Below are 25,788 nucleotides of genomic sequence, written 5' to 3'. Positions count from 1 at the left end.
CCACTGGTTGATAAACTAATGATACAGTTATTGGACTACGTAGACCACTCTCACACCAAGGACACTGGTTGATAAGCTAATGATACAGTTATTGGACTACTTAGACCACTCTAGCACCAAGGCCACTGGTTGATAAACTAATGATACAGTTATTGGACTACTTAGACCACTCTAGCACCAAGGCCACTGGTGGATAAGCTAATGATACAGTTATTGGACTACTTAGACCACTCTAGCACCAAGGCCACTGGTGGATAAGCTAATGATACAGTAATTGGACTACTTAGACCACTCTAGCACCAAGGCCACTGGTTGATAAGCTAATGATACAGTAATTGGACTACTTAGACCACTCTAGCACCAAGGCCACTGGTTGATAAACTAATGATACAGTTATTGGACTACGTAGACCACTCTCACACCAAGGCCACTGGTGGATAAACTAATGATACAGTTATTGGACTACTTTGACCACTCTAGCACCAAGGCCACTGGTGGATAAACTAATGATACAGTTATTGGACTACTTAGACCACTCTAGCACCAAGGCCACTGGTGGATAAGTTAATGATACAGTTATTGGACTACTTAGACCACTCTAGCACCAAGGCCACTGGTGGATAAGCTAATTATACAGTTATTGGACTACTTAGACCACTCTAGCACCAAGGCCACTGGTTGATAAGCTAATGATACAGTAATTGGACTACTTAGACCACTCTAGCACCAAGGCCACTGGTGGATAAGTTAATGATACAGTTATTGGACTACTTAGACCACTCTAGCACCAAGGCCACTGGTTGATAAACTAATGATACAGTTATTGGACTACTTAGACCACTCTAGCACCAAGGCCACTGGTTGATAAACTAATGATACAGTTATTGGACTACTTAGACCACTCTAGCACCAAGGCCACTGGTGGATAAACTAATGATACAGTTATTGGACTACTTAGACCACTCTAGCACCAAGGCCACTGGTGGATAAGTTAATGATACAGTTATTGGACTACTTAGACCACTCTAGCACCAAGGCCACTGGTTGATAAACTAATGATACAGTAATTGAACTACTTTGACCACTCTAGCACCAAGGCCACTGGTTGATAAACTAATGATACAGTTATTGGACTACTTAGACCACTCTAGCACCAAGGCCACTGGTTGATAAACTAATGATACAGTAATTGGACTACTTTGACCACTCTAGCACCAAGGCCACTGGTTGATAAACTAATGATACAGTAATTGGACTACTTTGACCACTCTAGCACCAAGGCCACTGGTTGATAAGCTAATGATACAGTTATTGGACTACTTAGACCACTCTAGCACCAAGGCTACTGACAGCATTTATATATAACAAGAATGTGTCCATAGTACATGGATGGCCTACTTGCATAATCATTTTCTATGTTTTGTGGACTGTGAAATTGGAGTCAAAACTGTAATTTGGCATTTAAATAGGAAAGATCTTATCATAAGGAATAATAGTACTAAGTTTCAAGTTGATACTGATAGGACTGCATCTTCATCTAAAACTACCTTGACCAAACACTTTAATATGAAGATTGACAGAAGGACAGAAAGAGGGATGGACAGATGGACGAACATCGCAGAGACAGAAAAAAATATAATGCCCCTAATCAGAGCAGAAAACCGAGTTCTGTAGGTTTAGCTTCACAATAGTACCTATGAAGTTGTAGAGCTATTTCAGCTATAAAGCTGTCAGGGCAATCTTCCAATTCTGTCTGTTCTTTAAGATGATTTTCTAATTCTTCCAGAGACATAAACTGGCATGCTTGTTGTTTTTCTTTCATCGAATTCGTTGCAACATCATCATCTGAATCATCTCTCTCTTGAGCTTTGAACTTCTTTTTGGTTGACCTGGTTTTAACTTCCCTACCCTGAGTTCCACCACCACTTTTAGAAACACCTTAAAATGAATCAATAAACTCACTTTATTCATTTGGTCAATAAACATGATAAAATAAACACAATAAACTCACTTTATTCATTTAGTCAATAGAATAAACACAATAAACTTTGTCATAGTTTTAAGTTGATAAGCAAAATCATATAACAAAATACTCTGCAGAGCAGTTTAATAAAACCATAAAGGTTGAAGTTGAAGCAAGTATGGACACAACATTCAAGATTGATACTGCTCTGAATTTGGATTGTTATTAAATATTTGACATTTGACAAAGCATAGATTTCTGAAATATTGTGGTCCAATATACCAAATCCCAATACATACATGGTAAGATTCAGCACATCAAAGAACCACAACAATTCAATTTTTGATGAAATCAGACAAAGTTTAATTAAGGACCCTTTGGACTTCAATGTGGACCAATTTGATCACAGGGCCCAAAGCCAAAATCTAAACACAAGTTAACTTCAGCAAATTAAAGAATCCCATTCATTCAATTTTTAATGAAATCTAAAATGTTTAATCTTGGACCCTTTAGACCTCAATGTGGACCAATTTGAAAACGGGACCTAAAATCAAAAATCTGAATACAGGGTGTATTGACAAAGGTGATGACAACATCGTCTTAACATTATACAGCCACAAAAAAATTGTTTGTGGCTGTTGATAGGTCTATGCAGTGATATTGGACATGTTGCTATTGTAACAATTGATTGATCAAATAAGAGGACCATAGAAAAAAAGATGTCAGTGGCGGATCCAGAACTTTTCATAAGGGGGGGGGGGGGGGGGGGGCGCTGACTGACCTAAGGGGGGCCCTCTCCAGTCATGCTTCAGTGATTCCCTATATTGTTAACCAAATATTTCCCACGAAAGGGGGGGCCTGCCCCCCCTGGATCCGCCTATGGATGTTATTAAGACTATGGACTTCTTAAATGTTTGCAAAAACTGAATTTTAAGAGATATTTTTGTATGAATATAAGGATTTTTTTACTTCATACAGCCACACCACAAAGTAATTTTCAGATTCTTGATTTCTGAATTGAATCTAATCTTAAATCGATATATCACAATAAACAGCTGCGCCATGACCGCATGATACTCCTGACGTCTTGTGTGGAAGTTTTATGCAATAATCATAAATAGTTTCTGAGAAAGTTTTAAGCAATTACCATTTATTGCTTTTGAGACATGGCGGGACATGTGAAACCCCCCACCCTGTTTTTTTTTACAAATATCACTAAAATAAAATTTTGAATCAAACTAAAAAGTATACAGATCTTTAGATTAATATAACAAAGAAGTGTGTACAGTTTCAAGCAATAATCATAAATTGTTTTTGAGATACGGCGCGACATGTAAAAAAAAAAACCTCCCCTTTTTTACAAAATACTCAATAACTCAAAAATAAAATTTTGAGTCATCACCAAAAAGTATACAGATCTTTAGATTAATATAACAAAGAAGTGTGTAAAGGTTTAAGCAATAATCATAAATCGTTTTTGAGATACAGCACGACATGTAAAAACCCCCTCCCCTTTTTTACAAAATACTCAATAACTCAAAAATGAAATTTTGAATCATCACCAAAAAGTATACAGATCTTTAGATTAATATAACAAAGAAGTGTGTAAAGTTTTGAGCAATAATCATAAATCGTTTTTGAGATACGGCGTGACATGTAAAAAACCCTCCCTCTTTTTTTACAAAATACTCAATAACTCAAAAATGAAATTTTGAATCTTCACCAAAAAGCATACAGATATTAAGATTAATATAACTAAGAAGTGTGTAAAGTTTAAATTGTTTTTGAGATACAGTGCGACATGTGAAAAAAACACACCCCTGTTTTAGTTACAAAGTGCCGTAACTCAAAAAGTTTAAATCTTATTTTCACCAAAAAGTATACAGATCATTTGACCATCATAAAAAACAACTATATTAAGTTTCATGAAATTTAGATAAGTCGTTCTCAAGTTACGGTGCGACATGTTTACGCCCGACAGACAGACGGACAGACGGACGGACAGACAGACAGACAGACGGACGGACAGACGGACGGACACTGGACATTTGTATACCATAATACGTATAAAAATTACTATAAAAATCAATAGCCTATTCACATGGCAACTGCAAAAACACATATTTTTGTTGTTGTTGGATGATAACATAGATGAAGTCCCAAAGCTAAAATGTATGAAGCTTTCATATTCCCCTTTGAGACTAACAAAATAATTGAAACATTAATAAAATTGTGAATGGAAATGGGGAATGTGTCAAAGAAACAACAACCTGACCAAAGAGCAAACAACAGCCAAAGGCCATCCATGGGTCTTCAATACAGCGAGAAATTCCTGCAACCAGAGGCCTACTTCAGCTGGCCCCTAAACAAAAATGTATACTAGTTGAGGTATAATGGACGTGTACCTGCAGCCTTTTTTCTTCTCTGATCCTTTCTATCCTCTTTACCACCCTCGTCTATCTTTGAGAATTTCCCACTTCCTTTTGATGCTTCATTGGAGAATAAGGAAGGATTGTTTCTTACATCCTAAAAAGAGAAACATATTCTTCAATCTAAAACTAGGAACATCTTCAAAGATTGACACTCCCCAATACTGTAAAGAAAACAATTCATGACAAAAATCTCTTTTTTGTTGATCTTTTATTGCTAATAATTTTTTTTTCGTTTAAATTCTTCACATTTGGCTGAGGCAAACTAAAGTTAGGAAACTGAAACCAGCAATTGGACGTACGAACAATAACATACCATCGGACAAGGGAAAACTTAACGCCAACTCTGCAATGGCAGGCGCATAAAAATTGCTATTTAATGGCAATCCCTTCTATAAGAGTCTTTTTATTATTATCGCAAATATTTAATTATTTGTTGTGCTTATCATTTTTTGTTATGTGGAAGGTTTTTTTATCAATAATTTATAGTTTTTAATATATTAGCCAAAAACATCAAAATTTTTTATATGTTTATTACATGTCTATAATGTAAGATCTACAAATGTTGACAGCAAGCTAATTCACTTTTGAGTTTGTTACCTAAGCCTATCTGATTGTCACATTGATAAATAACAAAAGCAAATGGAAAGCATGACACTAAAATGAATTGAAAGAGCCATGACACTTAAGTGAATTGAAAGAGCCATGACATTGCTTTCTTTTTTTCTTATATTTTCCATGTGTTACCATTGTTAATTCAAATATCCCTTGACAGTTGTTAAAATGATTTGTTGTTTTAAATTTGTTCTTTAAGAATCTGTTCCTTCTATTTATCTAAGTTATAACGTGCTGTATTGTTGTTAAGGTCTCAGCATATGGGAAAATATCAGGGAATTAGTGTCTGGGATGTCAATAATTTAATTTTGGTACATTTATGAAGATTTTGATAATATAAAGATTTTGTTTGATAAAAAAAGTTCATGGACACTTCTTTTAGAGTAAAACTTAACTATCCAAGTATATGAAACATGTTTCATATGACTTTAAAGAGCAAAAACTTTAATAACAAGTCAAAAAACAATCTTGACATAGTTGTAGATCTTATCTTGCTTATCAGTTTTGCTATTGAAAAAGTCTATCTTTTTATTACAATTCTCATGAATATAGGCAAAAACACTATACTGTGAAAGAACTTTAATTCATGGGCATCAATTTTCTTGGTTTGAGCAACATTTCCATGTTCGTGTGTTTTTAAATTCGTGGATTTGAGTTTCAAAGAAAAAAAATGAAATGTTTAAGCCATTAGAAACAAACAAAGGTTACAAATTGTCTGAATTGAAGGAAATTGCATAGTAAACATTGACCCGTGTAAATTGTAGTGATGGCACTAATTAACCAGAGATTTGGATGGAGAGTTGTCTCATTGGCACTCATACCACATCTTTCTATATCTATATGGCAGCAGTCCTTTTGCGCCAATTACTGTTTTTCAGGGGTATTGTTTGTGCCAAATTTTGTTTTCCAAATGTATCAATTGCGCCAGTATTCGGAACTCATATGTGTCAATTTACCTGTACACATATCTATCATAAATATTAATGATTGAAATATACGTTTTTTTGGCTTAAAAAGTATCATATGTTAGGAGATATTTCACCATGAAGATGAGCATCTGTAGAGAAATGACTTAAAATTCATTAGACAGTAAATGTACAGAGAGAGAATAAAACTTATTGCTTTGCTGGATATTTTATACAAGATATGCCGAAAGAGAGGAAAATAGAACTTTTGCTGATTATGTTTTAGCCACAAAAGTTGATGACACAGTGCTTTGTTCCCACCATGTGTATGGGCTTTATTATTATTAGGAATTATTATGAACTGTTTTATGCATTTCATCCTTCAATGTTTGTGTTTTTGGACAATAAAGTGAAGTTACAAGCTACTACATGCATTAAATTGGGAAGTACTCATGCAGCAGCAGTAAGAAGAAGATATGTTTCAGAAAAGGAAACATTTGCCGTGTAAACTGCTGGTTCCAAGTCCAAAAAAAGGAGTAGGGAAGTAATTTTTCTTCTAAATGGCACAATCAAATGTTTTATTTTTGGCGCAAATAATACCATGGATTTTTAAAACATGTGGTGCAAACGTAGCATTTGAGAAAAAAGTTGTGGCGCAAAAGGACGCATTTGAGAAAAAAGTTGTGGCGCAAAAGGACGCATTTTTGGCGCAAATGGATCTCTCCCATCTATATAGAGTGACCAAAGGTGTTAATTAGGCCATAAACATGTCACCTAAAGAAAACAGTTACATAAACAAGTGCTATAAACATATTTTAAATTGTAAAATAATTCTTATCAAAAGCAAGCCTAGAATAAAATTATTATTTCCCAAACATACGAGAATTATTAGATTATAAAATTAACACTTTATCATAGCATTTCAATACTGGAAATCTGACTTTCATCGTTCAAAAATATTTTTTTAAGATAATTAAAAGATCAAAAGTTGCACACTTTAGGTTCTTCAAGATTAAATGGGTATAGTCCAGCCTGATGTTGTAGTTCGTAGTTCCTGTGCCCTGTTAATACTATAATGTAATTCTCAGATTTGGCGATTATTTAATATATACTGTAGAACATATCAGAAGTCCAACCTACAATGGGATCTTTTCATGTCTTTATTTGGACAACGGTTGTTTTATTTCGTTGAACACTTAAATTCGTGGATAAAGCAATTCCAAGAAAACCACGAAAATAGGTACCCCACGAATAAAAGTACTTTCACAGTAAATTGATAAACAATCATGTCCAAATAAGAGATGAATGGTTGTCATTGGCTAATATACTGTAAATTCAGAAATTTTTGTGTGCATTTCTTATTGCGATTTTGTCATTTAAGACCAAAATGTGAGTACAAATTATTGTGATTTTAACTCTGTAGCATTTTTTGCAATAACAAAAACATCGTGATAATTTCTGATTCTACTGTTGTGTAAGGAGTTTCACAGTTTATTACTTACTAAATGTATATGTGCTATAACGAGGAATACAGAAGGTAAATGTATAAAAATTTATTAAGACATGCCTGTTAGCTGATAGCAATTGTCTTTTTTTTTTTTAACTTTAGTAGTATTAGGCATGTCATGTGACTTTTAATGTTGTAAAGTCAAATAAAGTGATGATTTTTAGCACCTTTTTACTTTGAAACATTTTTAAAAAAATCATGCAACTTATAATTGCAGATATGTCAATGCTAGTGTGTAAACTGTACCAATTTGATTAGGGAACAAAATTAATCTGTCAATTGATTTGTTAAGACAACAACTAGTTGATATTCAATAAAGATTAAATGATTGATTGAATGTTGGTTGCTTTACGCCGCATTTGCACAAGATTAAATGATGCCATCAAACAACAAATTACATTAGCAGAGATTAATATTTATTTCAGCACCAATTTATCATGATAATACAATTAGTGTATTTATTGTGTAGGTGCGTGATGTATTCCATACAAGATTGATAGACTAAGATTTGTATTTAAACAACTTCTCCAATTAACACTTCCTGTTTTTTTATATCAACCATATCCATGGAAACAATAAACAATCAAACATTGTTAATGCTAAATTATTTATTCTCAAACAATATTTTCGTTATCCTGTTTTAAATCAGGACTGGAGTTCAAATTGTGTCTGAAAAAGATTTCTCATTTTACCAAGTTTCAAGCTGGGATTGTTCAAGAAAGACCTTACATGTTACGCGCAAGAGGAAACGTTTTTCTCAAATTTCAAGGGAAAAAAAGAGGTTGCTTACTATCCATGAGTGTTTTTTATAAAACCAAAAGACGTTAGTTCATTTTCAATTCTTACCATTTCAGCCTTTTTGATAACCAAATCTTTAAATGGTTCATTCCACTTCTGTATAAATTTATCACTGGTTACTATTGTATCACAGCATACTGCAGTGTGTGGATACTTCTTTGAACATTCAGTTAAAATCTGTTTAACATCTTCCATACTAAATATGGAAGGCAGTACAGGCTACAATCAAAAAAGTCTATCATTAAACATACTAAATATGGAAGGCAGTTAAGGTTACAATCAAAAAAGTCTATCATTAAAAATTCTGAGATTACAAATTTGAAAAATACAAAATGTATACTGTGGATTCATTATTTTCGTTGGATACCAATTTTCATGGATTTCGTGGGTATAGGTGAGCCACGAAATTAAATGTTCAATGAATGACAAATTTTCTAAAGGCTTAACCCGTCACATTCTGTATGTATGTGTCTGTCCCAAGTCAGGAGCTGTAATTTAGTGGTTGTCGTTTGTTTATTTGTGGCATATTTGGGTTTTTTTTGGTTCAATTTTTACATAAAATAGGCTGTTAGTTTTCTCATTTGAATTGTTTTACATTGTCATTTTGGGGCCTTTTATAGCTGACTATGCAGTGTGGGCTTTGCTCATTATTGAAGGCTGTATGGTGACCTAGAGTTGCTAATTCTGTGTTGTCTTGGTCTCTTGTGAAGAGTTATCTCATTGGCAATCATACCACATCTTCTTTTTTTATATTGTATGAAGACTTCAGCAAAAAGCACAAAATTAAATATCCATGAACATGCAAGCTTTCCTTCAACCATGAAAATTGATATCCATGAAAATAAATGAATCCACAGTAAGTCAATACATACATAAAATTTGAAATTCTAACAATAACTGTCAAAAATTGTAGTTCTTGTACAGTTCATTACAAATGGAAACAAATTGGTAAAGAACTTACAAGTATACCATAACTTTGTGATTTAAAAAACTGACATATCGTAGATTATTTTTAAATGAGAATATCTTAAAATCCTTGATAAAATACTGGACATAAAACATACAGCAGTAAACAATTGAACTTTTCAGTTGGAAATATATATACATAAATAATCAGATTTATAAAGGAATCTGAGCCGGTATTTTAACTCCTATTATTTCCCCTTATGTAGGTTGTCATCTAAAGTTAATACATGTACTATGAAATTCAGACTACACATTTATTCAGAGATAGCTTAGAGAGAGTTTAATAATTGTAAACACTATTTTGTTGTATGACGAGGAGGGGAATGGCATCAGAACACTTGTACATGTATGACGGGGAGGGGAATGGTATCTTGTGTATGTATTGATTTCTACATTTCTAACTACACTTATAGACATTAACATTTGTTTGTTGATGTGATTCATAAGTGTGTTTCTTGTTTCTCGTTTTTATATAGATTAGACCATTGGTTTTCCTGTTTGAATGATTTTACACTAGTAATTTTTGGGGCCCTTTATAGCTTGCTTTTTGGTGTGAGCCTAGGCTCCGTGTTGAAAACTGTACCTTGACCTATAATGGTTTACTTTTATAAATTGTGACTTGGATGGAGAGTTGTCTCATTGGTACTCATACCACATCTTCCTATATCCAATTATAAATACAAACCATTATATCAATCCATGTATCATTAGTATCAGCTTCCTCTACACTAGCCTCAACCTGATCTTTAATAGCAGCTCCAATACAACATGTTCCAAGATATGTCATTGCTTCATCTTTGAATCTTCTTTTTATATAAGACTTTGGATCTGCTATTCCAAGTCGGATCAAGGAGTCATATTCTGAAAGAATAATTAATTTTATATTCTTAAAATTCCTGGCTGATTGCAATTTAACATTTACAGTTTATTTTTCACATAAAAAAAAACTGTTGACACAGAGTTTTGTCTTAGCAATTTAAATAAACCTGAATAATAAACTATTGATTTTATATGGCAAGTCAAAAAGTTAAAGGTTTCATTATAAGTATTAGATAATCTTAACATTTCTAAAGATTCATAACAATGAGGTCAAGGTTGGATAACTCCTGTCAGCCAGACATAAACATCTTACAATTATTTAATACACGAAATATAGTTGACCTAGGCCTGTTGCTTATCACCGTGTAGAACGCCACATGCGGGGTGTCGGCTATGTTTGACATGGGGTGGCAATTTTGAAGCGACGAAAAAGTAACAAGGTAAGTTCAAGCATCAAAATTTCTTATTTTTAGATCTCTCAGTACCATATAATGTATTGCACGGAAGGAACCGCAACATAATCTATTTCCTGAAAGTAGAAGTCGTCGTCTTCAGTGCTCAGTTTTCTCAAACACCTCGCCCTAGTTTTCCGTGTTGCAGATTTTGAGCCTTTATATGCAAATTTCGATATAAAAAACCACTTTACACTGCTACCCTCCGTATCATTTATATAGAATTGTATTCCTCTCATTGACTTATACCAAATACCAGTTTCTTAGTTAAAATCAATTGGTTTTAAAACTGTTATTCATCAAAATATAAAGTGGCGCTCGGGGTGTCAGATTTTGTGTCGCAAGGGGTAGAGGCTTGTCATAAAAAAGAATAAATTTTCTTATAAATCGATCTCTATCTGATATTTTTTAATTCAAACACACCTACACTGTTATGATGACAAATTACAAACTTAAGGTATGTCATTTGGTCCATATTTTAGTCTTTTAAGTAATGTGCATTTTTATTGATTATAAATCATCATAAACATAGCAAAAAAAGCCTCAAAGTAGAAAAATAATTGGATATGAATAGAAGTGTAATGTTGTTTGTTTTATATTATACCTTTGAAATACAAAAATATTGACAAATGGACGTAAGAATATGAAAATTACACGTATGAATGAAGAAGGGTGTACCCGATTAATTATCAAATCATTAATGATTTAAATTGAGTTGAATAGGAATACACTTAATTAAATGCTATGAACATATAAATCTTTAATCTTTCCATGATATTGTTTTCAATTTCGTAAATGCAAATGTATATTCGAGATCGTAAATGATTTTATATAATTTTTATTTAGTAACTGTATCAGCTTATTTTCACAAACTGATCGACGCCCAAATAGATTAATTATTGTTAAGACATTATGTAAATGCATAAATGCATTTTGTGATTTTCCACCATGTTTTAGTTTATTGAGCCATAGCCTTAACTTTTTTTTTACCATGATATATATAAAGTGACTGAAAAGGAAAAGAAATCGTTTACCAGTTTGAAAACTAAATATTTTGAGCCAGTTTTTACTATGAATGAAATCAAAAGCACATGTTTTATAAGACCAAAAACAGGCAAAATGAAAAAAACCCTTATTTGTCTTGGTAAAGTAGATGTGAATGAAATCAAAAGCATATATTTTATAAGACCAAAAACAGGCAAAAATGAAAAATCCTTGTTTTTTCATGGTAAAGTAGATGTGTTTGAAATCAAATGTATCAAATGAAGACTAATTTACATGCAAATATGTATTTTTTTTTATGACAATCCTCTACCCCTTGCGACGCAAAATCTGACACCCCGAGCGATACTTTATATTTTGATGAATAACAGTTTAAAAACCAATTAATTTTAACTAAGAAACTGGTATTTGGTATAGGTCAATGAGAGGAATACCATTCTATATAAATGATACGGAGGGTAGCTGTGTAAAGTAGTTTTTTATACCGAAATTTGCATATAAAGGCTCAAAATCTGCAACACCGAAAACTAGGGCGAGGTGTTTGAGAAAACTGAGCACTGAAGACGACGACTTCTGCTTTCAGGAAATAGATTATGTTGCGGTTCCTTCCGTGCAATACATTATATGGTACTGAAATTTCTAAAAATAAGAAATTTTGATGCTTGAACTTACCTTGTTACTTTTTCGTCGCTTCAAAATTGCCACCCCATGTCAAACATAGCCGACACCCCGCATGTGGCGTTCTACACGGTGCTTATGGTAATTGAAAAACAAACCAAAACGCAAAAATTTAACATTGACCAATGAACCATGACAATGAGGTCAAAGTAAAATGATACCTGGAAACAGACATGTTCACCTTTTAGTTATTCCATAAACTAGGGTTCGAATTTAAGCTTTTTTGTGTACTGGCCGGCTGGACCAGTGGACTGAAAGATCACCCCCTTTTTAATGTTAAAAATCATAAGGGAGCTCATGTCAATAGATATTAACATTTCATCAAAGTTTCTTGCAAATTGGTTAAAGGGGTTTTGAGTAATTATCCAAAAACTGGAAAATCCACCTTTTTTAATGAATAAAACCCCAACTAGGAAACATAAAATCTAAAATTTATAAAATTCAAAAGGAAGCTCATGTCAATAGATATAAACAATTCACCAAAGTTTTATTCAAATTTGTTAAAGTGTTTTTGAGTTAATGTCTGACATATCGGGAATGGACGGACAGATGGCAGACTGACAGACGGACACCGGTATACCATAATAAGTCCCGTAAAAGGGCGTATAAAAGCCAATTTTATCAGGCTTATAAGATCCAATCTGACAAAGGGTGACTTGATAGCTATGTCAGATGGTCAGACTATTTTCATCAGATCTGGTTTTCAATAAATTCCAGAACAACATTCTTAGTTTAGGCAGATTTCTAACGTACCAAATGTTCTGATAAGGAGAAAAAAGTAAGAGTAAGCTAATTAGTTATCATTGACATGTGGCAACTTTCATTGTTATTAGAATTTCTCTAACTTTAGGCTGATTCAAAGCTAGACATACCATGTTGATATTTGCTCATCCATTTGAACTGTACATGTATGATGACCTTTAAGTGTCTATTTTTGGTTATCTTGTTTGATTGGAGTGTTATTCTATTAAAGTTTATCTCAAGTCTTGTTTTATTTCATCATGTTCATATGAGGTCAAGCATACTATCATGAATTAATAACACTGTAGTCGATCTGTACCTTAGTCATGTTTGATACTTACCTAAATATCCATTCTGTTTATAGAAGGAATCTACCCACTCGTTTTGAGATTTAGTGTAGATATTTGGTATATACAAAGCTTTCTCTTGTCTCCCTCCAGAGATTGATCCTGCAAGTCGACCTTTATTTACTAGATCTTCTAATAATGCTATAAAATATACATACTGAATTATGACCTAAATATGTACAATGAACAATCTGAAGATTTGCCACGTTATTCTCAAAACATGCTAAAGAAAGGAATTGATCAAAGTAGGTGAGAAATAAAGGCTGACAAATCATCAATTCAGATTGTTTTTAACATACATACATGTATATAACAATTATAACAAGAGCAGGCTTTAAGCTTAAATTTTAGCAATAATGATATTAGACAATATTCTTAAATCCTAGGATATAAGCTTAATGAAATGAAAATATTTCCAGGCATTAATCTTAATGACCAAAATGTATATGCAAGTTTATAAAAAGACAGTTGTTCAAAGTTTAAGTACATCTGGTACATAATAATAGTACATAATAATATGATAGGAATTGAAGTATAGAATGTCAACTACCTGCAATATAGTCATAGTTCTAGCATCTATAGTTTTAACTCGGATATAACCAACACTTTTTAATGTATGACCACTGTCACTTTGCATTTAACCAGGCATACTAAAGCTTGTGAAAACAAACATCAATTAAATAGAAGCACATTTTGATGCAAGAGCTGTTTTGTTGGATCACTTCTACTCCCTTCCCTAAATCTGTTCCTTGTGTTACTGTTCACAAAGTAAAAGAAATAGTTTAATGAAATTACCAGAAATATTTGCACTGGAATTATTCAATAGCTTAAATCGTAAGTCTCTGTCACCATGACCAAATGAATTCATGTAACTTAATTCAAATACCAGGGATTTCCAACCCTCATATTTGGGTCTGAATTTTGGCCTCTGTCCAAAAGAGAAATGTACATTTTTTTCTCTCAATTTTTAGCTCTAAAATTCCCAATTGTATATAGTTATTGTTGCAAGATTTTGTTGTATGTGGTATTTTGTTTTCAAATCCCTTGAATCTGTCACCTCATTGGGGCAACTAAAATGGTTTCGGTCAGTTCTAATCAAACACACTGTGTTATATAGATATCATACTTACAATAAAATAATCTTTCCTGAAAACTATGTCTGGACATTATACTTTGTATAACTGTTGGTCTGAAAGTAAAACAATCTATTTGTTATAAAGCACTGTTTCCTCACCAGCAATGATATCATATAGAGAATATCACAATGGCTTTTTTTTTAATTTTCCCAAAAAAGGTTCTTCAGAAGAGACATTTAATATAAAGAAGACAGCAATATACAGGAAACCCATAAGTGATGTTTGTTTTGGAATTCAATACTCTGTACTTCTGATCAATACTGGACATCCCTTTTTGTTATTGATAGAATACCAATTTTCATGGAATTCATTGTAATGTTGAACCACTAATTCAAATACTCAACAGGTACACATTTTCTATAGGATTGTATACAGATCATGAAAAAAACACAAAATCAAATATCCATGAAAATTGGTATCTAAGAACAAAAAATAAACTCCACAGTAATTATTTGATGGAAATCTTATAATAATTGATTAATTTAGATTATAATAGAAACACAACTATTTGTTAATCCCATAGACCTTTTTTTCAATTCATTTTTTTTAAGCTATTTTATTAAAATCCTGCACTACTGTAAATGCAGAAATTATTGCATGCATTCATTATTACAATTTTGTCATTTAAGACCAAAATGTGATTTAAATATTTACGATACTAAGCAAAACCCTGTGTGATTCATATAAAAACTTTCAAAATGCCAGTTTAAATTATTGCGATTATAACACTGACACATTTTTTGCATTAATAAAAATATTGCGATAATTTCTGAATAGTATTTACCTGGTTATGGCACTGAATGTTCCTCTGATTTGTGCCTTCATGCGTGTAATGAATGATTCAGTAAATATAACATCCCTGTCATAGGCATCTACATGTCCATGAATAATCTTCCCAACACGATGGTGTATATGCTAAAAATAAATTAGCAATTTTTACAATTTGAATTATTTAATTGAGTAAATCCTTTTAACTTAAAGAAAGCTTTGCAACAAAAATGGGAAAGATAGAAAGCTGAAGACTGAAGAACTGAAGGATGGAGATGAAAAGAATGAATGACAGAAGCACAGAAAGATGAAAAGATTAAAGAACTGAAGGACAGAGATGAAAAGAATGAATGACGGAAGGACAGAAAGATGAAAAGACTGAAAAACTGAAGGATGGAGATGAAAAGAATGAATGACGGAAGGATAGAAAGATGAAAAGACAGTAGGACAGGAAGAAGAAAAGACTAAAGGACATGAAGACAGAAAGATTGAAGGCTGGTCAGTCAAGGGTTAAACTTAATGCCCTTGTCCCCTATATTTGGCTGGGAGGCATCAATGTTAGAAAAGAAGAAGGTTGGATGCATGAGTCCATTTGTGTGAATGTATTTTACCAACCTGACTTAACAACTTGTACAGTAAAAATTGTTTGACCTATTGCAAAAAAGATTGATTGACATTATCGCAGTTATAAGAACTTGCATTCTTAATTCAAATATTTGCATCTGTGTGTAGAATTTTCTTAAATCGCAATAATAAATCCGACTTTATTGTCCATTCTTCATAAATAGCAATACTAAATGCAAACAATAATTTCTAAATTTACAGTATATATAGACATGAGAAGTACTGGGAAGTACATTTAGTAGTACATGTATTAATGTTGTATAGCTAATTTGGCCACATCCAGGTTGGGGAGTTGATGACATAGGAAAGAAGAGGAATAAAAGATTAACAAATCTATTGCTAAATGACCATGCAACTCTTAACAGATTTACAGTTTTGAGGGCCTTTAGGTGATACCTAACACTACAGGGAGATAACTCTGTAAAAATCAGCTAAACGTTTTAATCACATTGTATTGTTATGGAAATATTAAGTTTCTCAATGATCAAAATTAGTGTTTGTCAAACTGCTATATAACCAATGAAATTTTTCTGATAAAGTGGTAGGTTCAAATTTTTTGAAATTTATTTTTACATTTTTGTCAAATGGTCAAAGTAAACATTTTGTCAAAATTTTTTGAAAATTAAACTAGGCAATTCAATATTGTCAGGGTGTTGGGTACCACCTTAGATCAAAGAAAGGTATCTTATAAATGACCATGCAACCCTTAACAAATTTAGTTTTGAAGGCCTTAAATCAAAGGTATCCTAACATTCTTGTCATACCTCAGACAGAAAGTCAGCAGGAAGATCGTATAGCTTGGTAAGTTCTGGTATGGTCACATGACCTTGGTCTTGAAGTTTGTCATTTACTTCTTCAGCTATTTTGTCAAGATAGGATCTAAAAAAAAAAAAGAACCTAATTGAAAGATAATATAACATCAGTTTTAAGTGTTTTTTTCTATTTTAACAATGTATATATGCCAAAGGAAAAAAAAAAGTATTATTGGCTGTCCCACTGCCAACATGGTCAATATCACGCTGCTCACCTTTTAATGAAATTGCATATCTCAGATTTGTGACTTCAAATATGTTATGTACATAAACCATATATTGTCACACAAGGTAGTCCTCACGTTTCAGAGGGGATTATGAAGTTTTGTTGAACAGGCAGGATCATTTTTTACATATATTAGGCCTTTAGTTTTCTTGTAAGAATTGTCTTACATTTGTCATTTTGGGGCCTTTAATAGCAGTCTATGATGTATGGGTTTTGCTCATTGTTGAAGCTGTCCGGTGACTTACAGTTGTTAATGTCATTTGGACTCTAATGGAGAGCTGTTTCATTGGCATTTATACCACCCCTTCTTATTTTTATATATAGTTATGCATTCTACATGGTTGCTTACAGTAAGCTTTTATTACAGAATTCAATTTTTACAATCCAAGATGATGAAAGACATATACAGACTTTGCCAAAATCACAGATTAATTATACTCGAAAATGCAAATTAACCTCAATGAACGAAAATTGGTACCCACAGAAATAAATGAATCAACAGTACTGAATTGGTTGGAGATTAATTATAGCGTTGATTTCAGTTAGACATTGTACATTTTTGCTTCTCCAAATTATGATCTTGTTTGTTTACATTATAATTATATGGATCTTTCCCTCATTATCAATGACCAAGACATCCATAAATAAAATAAACTTTGATAAAAATTGACTGAGACAGATGTCAAGGTCAGATAAATTCCTATAATGGTTCTACTTGTACCAAATCTAAAAGACAATTGTCAGATGAAAACCTGTGAAGTTAAGGATTACCTTCTACCTTCTGAAATATGAAGCTTTACTGGTATTGCACTGTGCTATTGCTGTTGGTTACAGATAAGCATCTCTACGTCTAACATTCTGCAACATTTGTTGCAAGCAAGACAACATTAACAGACTACATAAATAAGGCTGTTAGATTTCTTGTTTGAATTGTTTAACAGTGTCATTTTGGGGCCTTAAATAGCTGACTATTCGGTAAGGGCTTTGCTCATTGTTGAAGGTTGTACGGTGACCTATAGTTGTTCATTTCTGTGTCATTTTGGTCTCTTGTCGAGAGTTGTCTCATAGGCTATCATACTACATCTTCTTATTTTATATATTTACTTTCAGCTTGACTAATGTAATGGAGTAATATATATATACGTACATATCAATTAACTGTCCAAGCACTAAACTTCTGTTCTTTTCATGTTTTATTATCTCTGATGCTTTACTTTCTATATGACTGAAATCAACATTTAATAGCTGCTGTAAATCCACCAGGTTTATCCTACCTAAAAACAAATACAAAAAGATGCAAAATTTTTCAGACAGATGTGCATAAAAAAATGTGTATCCATCCCTCATTTTTAAGAGGTATTATTATTATGTCTGTATAAGAAATCTCCTCAGTTTTAAAATCTCAAAGGTGGATGTATGTCATTAAAATTTGTGAGGGTTCCACGGAAATCAGTGTCTCATCTACTTTTGCTGTTAATCATAGGCTCGACAAAAATGAGGAAATAAATAATAAAAATATTCCTCTCAATACTATCTTTTGATTGTAAGAAGCTTCTGTCCAAGTTTGGTAAAAATTCAGGATAGTTTATGAATTTAATAAATGTTTAAAAAATTTAACTGCAGACTGTATGTAATGTTAACTGGAAGAAAAGTCCATTTATAAGTAAAATACTGATAGACAGCTACAAAATTCTAATAAAATTTTCTTCTAGCGTAGGATTATAAACAAGCTTCTGTCCAAGATTGGTAGAAATCCTGAATAGTTTAAGAAAGTTATTCAAATTTTTAAATTTTAAACCACAGAGTGAATGTTATGTTTCCTGGTAGAATAACTAAGTCTGTTTATAAATAAAATACAGAATTTTGATTATTCAAATTTATTTCTGGATACTATCTTAAGATCATACACAAGCTTCTGTCCAAGTTTGGAAGAAATCCAGGACAGTTTAAGATTTTAACTTTTAACTTTAACCACAGAGTGAATATTTGTCTCCCCCACTGTCGCCTCCAGAATGAAGGATCACTATGTCTCGCTTTTTTAACAAAAGTTGAAGGCTCAACAAAAATGTTATTATACATGATTTATGCACAATATCTAATACAACTTTCTTTTTTAATGGCAATATTTGTTGTTTACATATTTGTTGTTAACATAATTGTTGAATGAGTTAACATGAGTCAGGACTAGATAACACTGATACAGTTTAATTAAATATGATTATGTAACAGAGATAACATCACAGGTGTATTGTAACTAATTCTCTCCTGTCTAAGTCATGTTTCCTTACCATTTATCAACATGTAACAGAGATAACATCACAGGTGTATTGTAACTAATTCTCTCCTGTCTAAGTCAGGTTTCCTTACCATTTATCAACATGTAACAGAGATAACATCACAGGTGTATTGTAACTAATTCTCTCCTGTCTAAGTCATGTTTCCTTACCATTTATCAACATGTAACAGAGATAACATCACAGGTGTATTGTAACTAATTCTCTCCTGTCTAAGTCATGTTTCCTTACCATTTATCAACATGTAGCTGGATAACATCACAGGTGTATTGTAACTAATTCTCTCCTGTCTAAGTCAGGTTTCCTTACCATTTATCAACATGTAGCTGGATAACATCACAGGTGTATTGTAACTAATTCTCTCCTGTCTAAGTCAGGTTTCCTTACCATTTATCAACATGTAACAGAGATAACATCACAGGTGTATTGTAACTAATTCTCTCCTGTCTAAGTCATGTTTCCTTACCATTTATCAACATGTAGCTGGATAACATCACAGGTGTATTGTAACTAATTCTCTCCTGTCTAAGTCAGGTTTCCTTACCATTTATCAACATGTAACAGAGATAACATCACAGGTGTATTGTAACTAATTCTCTCCTGTCTAAGTCATGTTTCCTTACCATTTATCAACATGTAGCTGGATAACATCACAGGTGTATTGTAACTAATTCTCTCCTGTCTAAGTCAGGTTTCCTTACCATTTATCAACATGTAGCTGGATAACATCACAGGTGTATTGTAACTAATTCTCTCCTGTATAAGTCATGTTTCCTTACCATTTATCAACATGTAGCTGGATAACATCACAGGTGTACTGTAACTAATTCTCTCCTGTCTAAGTCATGTTTCCTTACCATTTATCAACATGTAGCTGGATAACATCACAGGTGTACTGTAACTAATTCTCTCCTGTATAAGTCATGTTTCCTTACCATTTATCAACATGTAGCTGGATAACATCACAGGTGTATTGTAACTAATTCTCTCCTGTCTAAGTCAGGTTTCCTTACCATTTATCAACATGTAGCTGGATAACATCACAGGTGTATTGTAACTAATTCTCTCCTGTCTAAGTCAGGTTTCCTTACCATTTATCAACATGTAACAGAGATAACATCACAGGTGTATTGTAACTAATTCTCTCCTGTCTAAGTCATGTTTCCTTACCATTTATCAACATGTAGCTGGATAACATCACAGGTGTATTGTAACTAATTCTCTCCTGTCTAAGTCATGTTTCCTTACCATTTATCAACATGTAGCTGGATAACATCACAGGTGTATTGTAACTAATTCTCTCCTGTCTAAGTCAGGTTTCCTTACCATTTATCAACATGTAGCTGGATAACACCACAGGTGTATTGTAACTAATTCTCTCCTGTCTAAGTCATGTTTCCTTACAATTTATCAACATGTAGCTGGATAACATCACAGGTGTATTGTAACTAATTCTCTCCTGTCTAAGTCAGGTTTCCTTACCATTTATCAACATGTAGCTGGATAACATCACAGGTGTATTGTAACTAATTCTCTCCTGTCTAAGTCATGTTTCCTTACCATTTATCAACATGTAACAGAGATAACATCACAGGTGTATTGTAACTAATTCTCTCCTGTCTAAGTCAGGTTTCCTTACCATTTATCAACATGTAACAGAGATAACATCACAGGTGTATTGTAACTAATTCTCTCCTGTCTAAGTCAGGTTTCCTTACCATTTATCAACATGTAGCTGGATAACATCACAGGTGTATTGTAACTAATTCTCTCCTGTCTAAGTCATGTTTCCTTACCATTTATCAACATCATGTAACAGAGATAACATAACAGGTCTGCTGTATCTAATTCTCTCCTATTAATAGGCCATGTTTCTTACCATTTATCAACTAATACTATGGAGTATGCAGAATTAACATGTTTATACAAGAGCCAGATGAATCAAAACTGGACACTGGAAAAACTTACCCCCGTTTACAAGTAACTCATCTGTTATTTCTTTATACAACTCCTGATGAGTTAAATATTCTTTCCCATCTAATGTGTAGATAACATCTATCAGCTTTAAATTCACAAGTTTTGAGACCAGTTCAATTACATTCCTTTCTGAAAGTCTAAACAAAAAGATTTTATTTATTAATACACATTTGATATGCATATCAAATCTACATTTAAACACATGTAAATGTCTGAATACCTTTAGCTTAATCAGTTTATTTTTCTTCTTCAGTTTCTTTCTACAAGTTTAGTTAAGTTTTTGCCTATTAAAAATCCAAAAAATGATAAATGTGTAAAATTCATTATTCAATGGCAATACTTACAATTCCAGCTTTGCTGAACTATTGGTAAATATTGTCATACTAAAAATGATTTATGTTAACATCTTTTTCAGATCATTATGTAGATATACATTGTAAATTGGTATAACTTATAGTCATGATAGTTTTTGCATACAAAAATTGGTAAACATCATTATGGTTTGAAATATTAGTGACAAGAAGAAGAGATAGGGACAAGAAAGTAAATTTACTATTGAAACAATAAATTTATGGTAAATAAATCATCTGATTGTACTGACGTCGTAGTAGGTAGCACTCCACAGTTAGGTGTGCAGTTTCACATTTTGGCCCCTGTGGATTTTTCAAATATGAGACCTAGTGTGCAATAAAATTCATTTTTGGATAGTTGAGTGTCAAAATAGCCTTCATATGGGGTTTATATGAACATCAAGATTATGTAATGTATGTAATATAGGCTGTTTTCTGTATGACAGTCCGTATTTGCATGTCCGTACCATACATTGGTCCGGCATATATTGTAATGTTTTTTTCCAACTTTTTATCGCACAAACTTTGTGATTAGATTTTACGAAAAAATGAGGCGAACACTCATTTTTTATTTGATCATTAGGAAGATGTATGACAACAGTTTCTAAAAAGGTATCACTCAAAGGCATTGAAATTCTAGTTTGATCCAAATTTTGGGGGGATATGTGACATGTTCACCCCCCTTTTTGCAATATTTTATGGTAAATAAATGCAGAATGTTGCCATGGATACACATAAAAGGAATTATTTTTCACCCTTTTAACTTTTGAAAATCAATGTCTCTATGGAAGATACTGATTACAAGCATATGCACATGTACAACACAAACAGTTAGGTTTATGTATTAGAAATCCAGGAATAAGATATGATAAAACATTTTGTCTCATTTTTAATTTTATTTTCTAACTGTGGTGTGCTACCGTAGGCTGTACGTGGCAAGCAACATACGTCGGTGTTTTTTTCGTTTGTTTTGGTGATTTTTTTTCATGACACAGTCATAATTTGAATTTTTATTGAACGTTTGATTGAATTTATAGTAAAGCTTGTACCTTTGTTTCGCTACACTTAACTGGGCCCTCTGAAAATCGGCTGCAAGACGTTTAACCTCTTCCCAGTCTGCCATATTTACGAATAGACAACAATATTACTTCCCCTTTTATATTGCTAGTGCTATAATAATGTACACCAAAACCGACCCGACACTGAAAATCAAAAAATGAAATTGGTATTGCATCTTTTAGGAGTGGAGGTTCCTCAGGAAAAAAAAACAATATATGAAACGAGACGTAACGTGAGGGTACCCAAATTGCTTCTATTTTGACAGTTTGAAATTGAAGAGCCAATTATTTTAGAATTAAACTTTCTTTTTGGGGGGAGGAAGAAGAGGGGGGGGGCAAGGATTTGTATAGCCCTTTTACAAATCTTTATTTTTGGGTTTATCCCCACAACTTAAAAAATAATAATCGGTATAGAAAAAATACATGGTGGTGCACTTCTTTCTTATTTTTTGCTGCGGCCATTTAAAAGTACCCAATTTTGATAATCATTAAATTTTAGCCTATTTTTCATCAATTTTTACCAATGATTAGCTAGGCTTTCATCACGAAATAAATCACAGTTCTACAATTGATCCATTTTTTCATACTCAGATAAGATGAAGTAGACCGTTTCAACACTGTGTCTAAACCACACCGGCAAAATTTGCTCGGACTCGATGGTATCTAACATCCGGCACAATGACGGAACACCAATAGACAAAAGAAAGGTAGGTTTCTCCTTATTTTTTTATTTTTTTTATGATATCGAAGAATATATATACATATACAACTATTTTCTATTGTGAGATGCAATATTTTCTACAACCGTTCTATATTAACGGAGAAATAAGTCAAAATGCATGTCAAAATGACGAATTGAGTGAACCTTGCCTCGAAATTGTTTAATTTCTCGTTAAATTGTTCACATTGTACGGAAAGAAAGTTACGGGAAGATAGATATTGACACGGAGATTGCAAATTTAGTTATTATGAGCATCTCCATAATTGTATCTCTGTGTATGGAACGAAAGAAATGGGTCATGTCAAAATGGAACTGGCCGGTTTCGTCAATGTATACAACCCGGTTTCGTCATAGATTTCAAAATGCATAACCCGGTTTGGTCAAATAAAAAAAATCATAATCGCATTACATTATAATTGATTATTTAACTTCAGCGTTCAAAAGGAGTTTTGTGGGTCGTTGAAAAACAAGTTCGTTCACCGGACAACGGCTTATTATTTATATGAGTCTCAGATTCAAATAAATCATAAGCAAACACTTGAATTCCTACTCTTATAGAACACAAATATTTTAATTTACTTTGCATTCCGAATTTTTTTAACAGCATATTGAGATTATAGCTCTCTAAATATGCGTTTTCTATATGACATATGGGAAAATATGTTGAACATGTTTAAACTTGAAATTAAAGTTTACGGTCTTAAAAATCGAAACACACAATTGATATGTGATTTTCTCGCACAAAAGGATGGACACCTTTATAAGTAATCTAATCATTCTATGTATGTAATCTTTTCTACAATCGTTAAAAATAAATCTTCTTAAGGATAAACGTTGATAATAAGACAACTGTATATATGCATGCATAATCGACATAGAAAATGAATGTAGGATTACAACTACCATGCATTTTTATCCCTTATTGTAACTATACTGCTATGTACAAATTAGTAAAATAGTCTCAGGTCATCGACAAAACTCAATAATAATTATTTTGTTAACATTACTAAAAAAAAAACGAGTCTGTACTGTCGCCGGTGTGTTATGATGATCGTACACTGACGTTGGTCATCGGACGAGTTAAGGTTTTTTCATCATTTTTTATTATTTGTACTTTTGTTGTACTGTTTGTGTCAGCGACAACACTTTGACTCACTCCATTCCCGAATCACACGCTTGTAATTCCATGGTTGTCTTTGGTTGCTTTATACCATATGCGTTTTGAACATAAAATAGGCAGGTAGTTTTCTTGTTTGAATTGTTTTACATTTATAATTTAGGGCCCTGTTATAGCTTGCTTTCATGCAGTTTGTGTGTTTTTCTCATTGTTTAAGGCATACGCTGACCTAAACTTGATTAATTCAACATAATTTTTGTGTCTAAAAGAATGTTGTCTCATTGTCAATGTTTATGGGATAAGTGGTTACCGTCACTTTTTCTTAATAAGACCTAGATATAAATGACGGTCATGTTTTGCAAACCAACTTTTATTCACATTGAAAATACAAAACTGTCAGATATTGTTTTCGAAAGTTATCTTGAAGTTTCAATTGAATTTGAACTGTAAAAATAATGTGAAAAAACATGCCTATGAAAATAAATGTGCCTACCAGAAACGGGGAGAAAGTTACAAATCTCACTGCTACATTTGTATGTTATGGATGCTTAAGTGTGAAAACTCGTTTAAATGCGCAAGTAACACAGTATATATAGTATATACCAGAAAATCTGGCAGGACTGCATGCATGATTAATTTGTGCAGAACAGTATAGACTATAGTCGGTTTGGGACTGTTCGTCAATGATTGAATGCATAAATGTATTAATAATTGATAGTAAATATTGTAAACTAAGTGTATACAATATAGTATAGAAAATTAAAATTATGGCACAATCAAAACACATCCTTTTATTTTTCATCTTTACATACTACTATTATAAACAAAGAAAATATAATAATGTTACAAAATAATTAGATACCAGTGTTTGCTATTCAGTATTTATATTCCATTTAAAATTAGTTTGAAGTTAAGTGAAATAAGGGATACGCCTTTCATTAGGAAAATGTGTATTATCATAATTAACTATGTCCAAAAGTGCCCGTTTAAAATAGATTTTAACACGCCAAGTTTACTTTACAATAAATATATATTTAAATTCTCGAAAGACAATGTTCAGATCTGTGCCAAAGTTTCTTTTCATAAATTGTTTGTTAAAAAAAACCAAAAAAAAACGGGTGATATATATAGACGAAACCGGGTGATTGTGTAGTAACAACATTGACGAAACCGGTTTATTTTAATTTGACATGACCCTTTTCTTTCGTTCCATACACAGAAATACAATTATGGAGATGCTCATAATAACTAAATTTGCAATCTCCGTGTCAATATCTATCTTCCCGTACCTTTCTTTCCGTACAATGTGAACAATTTAACGAGAAATTAAACAATTTCGAGGCAAGGTTCACTCAATTCGTCATTTTGACATGCATTTTGACTTATTTCTCCGTTAATATAGAACGGTTGTAGAAAATATTGCATCTCACAATAGAAAATAGTTGTATATGTATATATATTCTTCGATATCATAAAAAACATA

The 25,788-nt window shown here is 32.5% G+C and overlaps 1 protein-coding gene across 1 annotated transcript in view; it reads right to left on the bottom strand.

The window, feature by feature from the left end:
- LOC143047172 (E3 UFM1-protein ligase 1-like) overlaps nt 1-22,591 on the bottom strand; it is a 40,223-nt gene extending 17,632 nt beyond the window's left edge. The window contains exons 1-11 of the mRNA XM_076220151.1: nt 22,459-22,591; nt 21,051-21,196; nt 17,936-18,062; nt 16,515-16,629; nt 15,143-15,273; nt 14,353-14,411; nt 13,217-13,363; nt 9,869-10,044; nt 8,266-8,436; nt 4,369-4,489; nt 1,695-1,938 (exon numbers count right to left, since the gene is read on the bottom strand). Coding sequence (XP_076076266.1) covers nt 1,695-1,938; nt 4,369-4,489; nt 8,266-8,436; nt 9,869-10,044; nt 13,217-13,363; nt 14,353-14,411; nt 15,143-15,273; nt 16,515-16,629; nt 17,936-18,062; nt 21,051-21,196; nt 22,459-22,532 — 1,511 coding nt within the window. The 5' untranslated portion in view covers nt 22,533-22,591. The remainder of the gene's footprint in view (nt 1-1,694; nt 1,939-4,368; nt 4,490-8,265; nt 8,437-9,868; nt 10,045-13,216; nt 13,364-14,352; nt 14,412-15,142; nt 15,274-16,514; nt 16,630-17,935; nt 18,063-21,050; nt 21,197-22,458) is intronic.
- Between the last annotated feature and the right edge of the window lie 3,197 nt (nt 22,592-25,788).

The sequence above is a fragment of the Mytilus galloprovincialis genome, chromosome 10 (genome assembly GCF_965363235.1).
Source record: "Mytilus galloprovincialis chromosome 10, xbMytGall1.hap1.1, whole genome shotgun sequence".
NCBI classification, from domain to species: Eukaryota; Metazoa; Mollusca; class Bivalvia; order Mytilida; family Mytilidae; genus Mytilus; species Mytilus galloprovincialis.
Note: the sequence above shows the minus strand (reverse complement) of the source record. Positions and strands in the feature narration are given on the sequence as shown.